Source organism: Arachis hypogaea, chromosome 8 (genome assembly GCF_003086295.3).
Source record: "Arachis hypogaea cultivar Tifrunner chromosome 8, arahy.Tifrunner.gnm2.J5K5, whole genome shotgun sequence".
NCBI lineage: Eukaryota > Viridiplantae > Streptophyta > Magnoliopsida > Fabales > Fabaceae > Arachis > Arachis hypogaea.
The window spans coordinates 8,704,926-8,714,637 of record NC_092043.1 but is presented as its reverse complement, the minus strand read 5'-3'; the positions used below and the strand labels follow the sequence as shown (position 1 = coordinate 8,714,637).

The 9,712-nt window shown below is 26.6% G+C and overlaps 1 protein-coding gene across 1 annotated transcript; it reads left to right on the top strand.

Annotated features, from left to right (window-relative positions):
• Positions 1 to 3,984: 3,984 nt before the first annotated feature.
• Positions 3,985 to 5,141, top strand: LOC112705961 (protein MKS1). The gene has a single exon (XM_025757008.2). It carries the CDS (start codon positions 4,207 to 4,209, stop codon positions 5,029 to 5,031), a length of 825 nt encoding a protein of 274 aa, XP_025612793.1. The 5' UTR covers positions 3,985 to 4,206; the 3' UTR covers positions 5,032 to 5,141.
• The last annotated feature ends 4,571 nt before the right edge of the window (positions 5,142 to 9,712 follow it).

The following is a 9,712-nucleotide window of genomic DNA, read 5'->3' as shown; positions in this document are numbered from 1 at the left end:
TAATAATATATAACAATTATGTCTGATTTGTTTATATTGAAAATTGTTCTTGTAAAATTGCTGCTAAATTAATTCTAAGTTTTTTGAAAAATTAGTCATTAAGGATATATTATTTGACGTAAATCGAAAATTTATAGATCAAAATTGAAATAAAATAAAATTTATAGGTATTTTAAAAGTTTTTAACAAATTTTTATTTTTTATCTTTATTTATTTATTAATTAAATAAAGTATACTTTTTTAAATTTGTCAAAAATTTTAAAAATATTTTTAAATTTATTTTTGTTTTAATTTTGTCTTTGAGATTTTCGATTTGAATCAAATATATTCCTGAGAGCTAAATTTTTAAAAATTTTAAAACCAATTCAGTAATAATATATAATAATTATGTCTAATTTATTTGTATTGAAGGTTATTCTTGTAAAATTGCTGCTAAATTAATTCTAAGTTTTTTGAAAAAATAGCCACCAAAGATATATTATTTGATACAAATCGAAAATTTTTAGAACAAAATTAAAATAAAATAAAATTTATAAATATTTTTAAAATTTTTAACAAATTTCAAAGACAAAAAATATATTTTACCTTATATGTTTATTTTTCCCTGCCTTCAAAGTTTAGAGTGCTAGAGGTACATTAAACACACACTATTATACTTATTTAGCATGTTTCATTTATTTTAGGGAACCGAAATTGCAGAATACATATATAATCAAGATGTTATTTGTAATAACTTCTTTAATTTATTAACATATATGTTAAAAATTTAATAAAATATATATAAAAAATGGTTTAATTATTCAGTTGGTCTTATAATTTTATTGAATTTTTAATTAGATCCTTATATATTTTTTTTCATTTTAATTAAGTTTCTATATTATATCAGATTTTGTAAGTAAGTCTCTATCATGACAAAAACATTAAAATTAACAGAATATTTTGTTAAATTATACAGAATATGCAATAAAGTGTATGTTAGGCATATTCAGTTTGTTTAACGGAATATTATGTTAATTTCATCGTTTTTGTATTGTCATGATAGGGACTTAATTACAAAATCTACTATGATATAAAGATTCAATAAAAAAAATATAGAGACCTAATTAAAAATTTAGTAAAATTATAGAGATCGATCAACAGAGTAATTAAATCTACAAAATTCCTCCTAGAACAAATTGATTTGTAATTTTAGAGAAAACAAAAATTACAATTACAATTTTTTCTAAACCTCCAATAATTAATTCGTCAACAATGTTTTGTAAATAAAAATTTTGCTTTTATAAATATTTTAAGCGTGCATTTGGATTGGATTTGAAAACCATAATTTTTTTCATTAAATCTTTTTAAAAGAACTTATTTTATGCTGGGATAGATAATTATATCAAATACTTTAGTTTATTAAATTTTCTGTTACTTTTATTGTAAAAATTTTAAACCCCTTAAAAATTGGTAGGAAAAAGGAATTTTTCTTTTAAAAGCCAATCTATACAAATATTTAACTTGGTAGGGAAAAAAAGAAGCTAAATTTGATTGAGAAGATAAAATATTTTGTTACGTTCTTGTTCGTTAGTTAATTTTTTTTATACAACTTGTCCACCTTAAAATTATTTCGAAGAGAAAGTTTAGGGGACAATATTTTTATTAAAATTTGACTAGCATTTAATCATAAAAAAGTCTGATAATAATTAATTGATAGTTACAAATCATAAAATCTATTAGCCACCTAGTATTCCTCTTATCTCGAATTCTTCTAGTTGGATGAATTATACCTTGATTAAAGAATAATAAAAACTGTTAATACTTGCAAGAGGCATTCCAATATTAAAGTCAATATTGGATGTAATTTTGTGTAAAATTAAGATTGGGTTAAAAAATATACTTTTTTTTCCTAAAAATGTTACCTTTTTTATAAATATTACGGAAATATAACCGTTGGTCAATTTCAAATGAGCTATAAAAAGTTAAAGTACGTACGAGAATAGAATTATAACATTGATTTTATAATAAAATCTGAATTATAAGTAAGCAATATATTTCAATTTTGATGAATAAATAAAACATAAAAGTGCATTACTAGTACAAGAGTATACTGTTTACAAGTTATTATTATTATTATTCGGTGTGAAGAAAAGTCAGATGATGATAATTTCTTCATGATTGAATGGTCAAGTGTATATGTACTAGGCAGCAGTTAGCAATAGAAGGTTCATGACTATACCCTTATACAAGACAAAGATGACTAAGACTTAAACTAAGACTTCATTTAGACACAATCCACAAAGGGAATGGAAGATGAAGAAATTCAACTGGACTTCACTCCCATATCTATCTACGACTCACTCAACCCTTGACCCTACCAATCTCATCCCCAAACCCACTCCTTCCTTCATCCATTTTTTTTTTGTAAAGTTAGGAGTGAGAGGCCTAAACCTGGCCTGTAACTTTTAAATGAGTATGAAAAGACTATACTATTTAATAAAAATTAAAAAAATAAAAATTAATCTTTTAAAATTTTTAATTTTTTTAAAAATATTTTTTATTTTTTATTCACCGGATAATAATATACCCGGACTGTTGACTTTTTTTGTTGCTGGACTTATTCACAAATTAAGAATAAATTAATTTTAAAATTTTAAAAGTTTTTTATTTTTTTGTTTATTAAATATTATTGTTAATTTTTATTTTTTTAATTTTTACTTTCTTAAATTATAAAATTTAATTTTTTTATTTAAAGTAGAAAATTAAAATTTAGCAATAGGACAAGAACACTCTCCTCCTCACTTGCCATTATGATAATGATCTCTCTCATGCAGTTTGAATCTCACCCACATATATATAGATGTTTACTCCTCATAAACCGTTGTAAGTTACAAGGGTTTATGTCAATTCCCAATCCTTCATAAACCGTTGCTGGTAGCAAGGTTTTATGAAGATTTACATGCAATCATAAACCGTGGTATGTTCCCACGGTTTATGCTCATTTTCATCCAACACGTAAACCGTCCATACCAGCTACGGTTTATGTACAAATAAAAAACCATGGTTGGCTCTCACGGTTTACATAATAACAAAATTTGCACAAATACGTAACAACTATCTGTTTTCCATATCTGGGTAAAGAATTCATACATTTTATTTAAATACGTAAATTACCCTAAAATTTATCATAAAATAACTTATTATTTTTAATTGATATTTAGCATTTTCTATTATTATTATTATTGATACTAATAGTAAAAAATAATAATATTTCATTTAGACTAAGATGATTATTTATTTGATCAAATTAAAATGATAATTAAATAACCCTATGGCGAAAATTAGAACTCTTTAGTTTATGATTCCATATATTTAATATTAAAAGAGCAAAAATAAAGAGAGAGTTGAAGTTTGAAGGTGTTGAATTGATTTGTTATTGATGCAAAGAGAAAGTGAGTGTGTATGGTGGTGGAAGGAGAAGAATAGAGGTTGTGAATGAAAGGTTAAAAATTGAGTTGGGGGGGGGGGGTAGAATAAGATAAATTTAAACTATTTTGCTTGATTTTATTTTTTATCTTCTAATATAATTAAGTGAATGTATAAAACACACCAACATTTATATAAAACACACATTCAATGAGGGTGTACTCTAATATAATATTAGCCACATATACATATCTTGAATGTTGTTATCCTAATAAAAAGTGTCAAACTTGTCAACACAGACACTTTATCCACTAGCATCACAAAACTTTACATTGTTCTCATCACTAATAAGCTTGTTTATTACTTAATTAGCTTATTCCACCCTACACCATCATCACATACATATGCATTTATGACATGTCACTTACATACATAAACATAAACATATGACCCTTTCCAACCTTATACAGACGCGTTCAGACAACCATAACATCACGAAACCGGCCATCGTCCCTATAAAAATACTCTCTTTTCTATAAATTATTTACCTTAGAACAAGCCAAGTTAAATTATCTTTCCCTCTCATTAAATAATTAATCCCCTAATTCATCATTGACCGGATCTATCTACTTTCTTAGCTACTTTATATATATAATATAAACCCTTCATAAATTTTAGAAAATACTAACTATTATTATTATATATGCTCATACACTTGTCTCCACCCTACCTACTAGCTCATTCTCCTTGATCATCAAGTTAATTATAATTCCTCTCTTAATCTCCAACAACATCAAAAACATGGAATTCCCAGACATGAATAATCCAACCGGAAGATCACCAAGAAGAGAACTTCAAGGACCAAGACCTACTCCTTTGAGAATAAACAAAGATTCTCACAAGATCAAGAAACCACCGCTTGCGCCACCGCCGCCACAACAACCACCCTCACACCACCAACCACCTCCGCGCCAACCCATTATAATCTACACCGTCTCCCCCAAGATTATCCACACAACACCCGGTGATTTCATGAGCCTGGTTCAGCGCCTTACTGGCTCTTCGTCTTCATCTTCGTCCTCGTCCATGTCCATGTCCATGTCCTTCAATAATACTTATCCTTCTTTCTCCACGTCATCCTCCTCGGCCTTTCCGACATCTAACGTGGCACTAGTGCCAAACAACGACCCTTTCAACGTCGTTCCCGTCGAAACAGTGTCTCCGGCGGCTCGTTACGCCGCCACAGAGAGAGCTAGGTCGTCTCCATTGGGGAAGAACAAAATGATGATGCATCAAAACCAGGCAATAATCAATGGCAGCGGCGGCCAAATAACATCAAATAACGATGTGGTGGAAGGTTTAGAGATGATGATGGCGGCGGCGGAGAGAACAAACATGTTTCAAGGGATATTATCGCCGGGACCGGCTTCGCTTTCTCCCATTCCTTCAAGCTTCTTCTCACCGATCATACCACCATCCTCTTCTTCTGATGCAAACATAGTTAGCTTCTTTCATGATTTGAGCCCTATGCTTCACAACAGTGCTGCTTTTGTCATGCCTAGTCCTTCAAACTTTGTTTCACCACAAACTCCAACTATAGATTTATTCAACTACTTCCTAGATTGATTGTTAGATCTTACTACATACATACCATTTATCATCAATTTAATTCCATTGCCACATTATCATTCTTCACAAATTTTCATTACAGAAATGTTAAAAAGAGATCAAATAAATTTTAACTATTTTTTTTTATTATGAAATATTTTTGTTTCAGTGATTGATGATACAGGAGGATAAAAGAAATATAGATCATAGGGCCTGCAGATTTATTAATTGCCGTTTGCTGAGTTTGTTGGTGGTGTAGTTAATTAGACTTTAGAAGAAATATTTTTTTTAAAAAAAAATAGATATTCTTTGGGTACTTTCTTTGTTGGATTTTTATCATTTAGCATTTAATTTTGTGGGCCATTTATATTTTTAGCTAGGTTCGAATTTCTTATAACCTGCACTACCGTTGACAACATTTGTTTTTGTCTCATACTCTAATACTTGCTTATTGAATTTTGTTACCTACTGATGATATATATATAGACATTGGCACTACTACATTATTCAGAGATTTATTTATATATATTCAACCCAATTGTTTTTTCTTAAGTATGTTCGGATAGGAATCACATATACTTAATTCAAGTATGCAAATTTTTAATCATTGAAATCATCTGTTAATATTATAAGTGTGATGAGTGCATAAAATTATTCTCACATAAAAAAAAGAGTGAGGAGTTTATAAGAGAGATTCATTAACTTGACACCTTAAGATTTTGAGTTAGTTGTGGTATTTTTTTTTTTAATCTTTAAATGAAAACTCATATTTTCAGCACATATATATTTAGCGTATATATATACATACACAAAATTATACATGGCCGGCGTAATGTTAGGTACATAAATTAATATATGGTATGCAATTTAAGGGGTTTGAAAAGTGAGGGAGACTGGCGCTGCATATATAAATAACATTCAATAGCCAAGTAGCTATTAAAACTCAGCAACAAAGAATATATAAGCAAGGTTTTTTTTCTTTTTTGTGATGATGTTAGAAAGATAATTATTTAAAATTATTTTGTTTAATTTAATATCTATAATTTTATATGTGTAATAATTACAATTTTGTCATATTTAAATATTATTCAATTATTGTAACCATAATAAACGGCAATTAAAAATACAAAATAAAATAATTTTGACTTTTTTTATTATTATTTTTTTTTTGGTGGGGTGGAAGCTAAGATGGGGTGTTCCTCTTCATAATTGATTACATTGCTTAAAACAAGCACCATTTGACTTAATAATTTAAAAAGAGAAAAAAAAGAAAAATATTTGACTTGCTTCTTTAATATGTAAGCATATAAGTCAAAATACAGAAAATCAAAATTTTATATAAAATTAAAAAATAAATTAAATATATAATATAATTTAAATGATAAAATTATTATGATTTAATAGAAATTTTAAATTCAATACTTGTTTAATATTGTAATATTAGAATATTTTAATTATTTTTAAAATAATCAGTCATTTTAGTAACAAAGACAAGTTACTTAGCTTGAATGGTTTACCAAAAATTTTGCTTGAAATGTATATGAAATGGAATTAATAAATTGTCTAAAACATAATAATGGGACATCTATGCATTGGATATAGTTTTACATATACAGATTAACAAAACAAAATATTCATTTCGATGGATAACCATCGTCTTTAAATATGATATTTGTATGAAAGATTGCTAATCATATGCATTTACGTTCAAAAGTAATCATTGCAATTTAATATATTAGCATCCCCTTATATTAGATTTTCTTATAATCGATCTTATCATCGTGAGTGATTTCTTGTATATCATTAATTTCAACCGTAAAATCCTAAAAAAATATTGCATAAAAAATAATTTATATATGATAAAATATTATATGAATAGATTTCTCGTCTTTTTAAATAAGTATGTGAAATTAAATTTTATTTTATTCGTATAATAATTTATTATCCAATGTTAATTTTTAAAATAAAAATTTTAATTCACAATAAATTAATTTTTAATTTTTTGAGTTAAAAAATATGATAAGAAACAAAAAAAATATAATTAGAATTGGGATTTATTAGATTTTCATTTAATATATGTTTTCTAAAAATGGCAATTTCTTTAATTACATTGTCCCTTGACTCGTTTTGAATGGCAATAGCTAGAGGTGTCCCTGCCAAAGACACTGGCCTTCAATTCTATAGCTGGAGGATTCCCTAATAATATACGACATGACCACGCAACTTTTTTCATCATCAACCAATCCTCTAATAATGCACCACATTAAATATGAAAGAAGTTAAAATTTTTGCCCTTTTTTTTTTTTAAATTGAGAATTCTTCTTAGATATTTATTGGGTCTTTTGATTTCGAAGTCAAGCCGTTCTAGCTAGTTATTACCAGTGTTGTATATAAATTCGATCATGCTAAATTGTATATTAAAATTAGTTATTAATATAAAATATATATTAAAAATAAATTAAATAATATATATTTATATATAAATATATAAGAGTTTACTTTAAATTTTTAATAATTAATTTTAGTATATAAATAATATTTATAAAATACTAAGCTTATGATGTTGAAATAGTATCAAGTAACAAAGTGCAGCACGTAGTTGGTTTAGGGTTTTATAAAGTTTAAAACATCATAGTCTTTTTTGTTTTTAATTTCCTAGTCTTAATTACTCTAAGAAGTGAAATCAAACAAACTTTAGAATGGTTAATTCTAACCAAAAGTACACACGTTCACACCCGGTGGTTGACCCTTTTTTTCCCGAATGTCTTAAGAGTTAAGACGAGGTAAAGATTAAGGTATTCTTGCTATATCAAAAAATCAAACAATTTTAATAACCACTAAAAATAGTTGTTTTAATAAGATATTTTAATCGTCATAATCAAATTGGATTAATCTAATGATATTAGTCTGCTTAAGTAAATGTGGGAATTTAAATCACGTTTTATGTATACAACAAACAATTAGATCATGACAAATCCTTAAATGAAACTTCAATTTTACCGTAGATTTAATCATTGGCCTGTTCTTAAATTGAATTCTGACTGACAATAGATTAGTTCTTAACCTGTTGGATTGGAGGATATCGTAAAAAATAAAAAAAATTTTAACTGTCATTAATTACAAAAAAATATTTAATATTATTAAAAAATTATTTAAAAATATTGTTGATAGTCATTTAATTGTCAAATTGACAATACTTTTATTAATATTTATTTTTTACAATCAATGATAATTAAATATCAATAAAAACATTGTTAACAATTTTTTGGACAATTAAATGAGAGTTAAAAATATATTTAAATACTTTTTTGATAACTATTAGTCGTCAATAATAATATAATTTTTTTATGACAAGTAATACTCATTAAAATACATTTGAACATTTTTAATTAAAATAAGATTAGTACAAATAACATTACTCCTCCAATATTTAGAAATCAAAGTGACACACTTCATCTCGAAGCTGCAAACGACAAAAAAGCATGTCTCCTTCCTTCTTTCACCGATGTAGATTTGGAGCTGCAAAGTCAAAAGACTAACACAAAACTCAACCGAAATTTGTTTACTTGTGAATATTTTATAATTAATTGGCAACAAAATATATGGGAGCAGTTAGAGATAAAAATAGAAAGCATGTACGTAAAGATGAGCCATCAATGAAATTGGCATTATAATTAATATAATAATAAAAAATATAAGTAGACAATGAAAATATTAAACAATGTGAACAATAGATATATTGGATGTTTATTTTACTAGGTGTACGATTGGTTATTTTAATATTAAAATTTAGATGATTAATTTAGAGATGTAGTATATTTTTATTTAATTAATGGCTATTTATGTTGTTCAAGATAGTCATTATTTACCTAACGCTCTTTATATAATAATAATAGTGATAAGTGGCTTTGAAAGAAGAAATATTATAATAATTAATACTATATATATTGAGAGCACATGTGGGATTTTGGTTGGCATCAACTACAAAAGTTGCTGGCTGGTTTTAATCAGCTGATTGATGAGCCCCCAAAACTTTGTACACTTTAATATATGAAAACCTAATATGGGATTGGGATGACCTTTGCCAAATGTTCTTCTCTTCTAGAACTGCATTTCCTGAACTTGATCATCACTATTTTTGCCTCTTTTTTTTAAAATAATTTCCCGTCAACCAGGGATAGAATAATCATAATAGAATGTTAAAAACAATGGATTACAATAGAAGAGTGTGTTAATGAATAAACGGGTATACCCTAATTAACAATATTCTTTACCGATATGCAGCACATTTAAGTAATTTATCATTTAACTCTAATCAAATAGGTTCAATATTAACAAAAACTATTCTTATTAAAAAGACTGTGATTATACGTGTGCAGATTATTTTTTCAACTAAGTCATTTATGTTCACTTATGAGACTTTACGTTACTGTCATCGTCGTTTTTTTTTTGTTTTCCTCCTACTCATCTCCCTCATTTTTATTTTTCGCGTATTTTTTTCTCATCGTCATTCTTTGTTGCTACTGTTATTGCATTAGAAGGTGAGGAGAAAGAGTTTTGAATTGAGCAGGACAATTAGTCTAAATGCACCTTAATTCACTCAGAAATGAACCGAAATTACATAATATATTGCGACACAATTAACTCAAAAATTAACCGAAATTACATAACAATTACGATACAATTAACTCAGAAATGA

Coding starts and splice junctions, on each gene's coding strand:
- LOC112705961 (XM_025757008.2), top strand. CDS start 4,207: ATGGAATTCCCAGACATGAATAATCCAACCGGAAGATCACCAAGAAGA.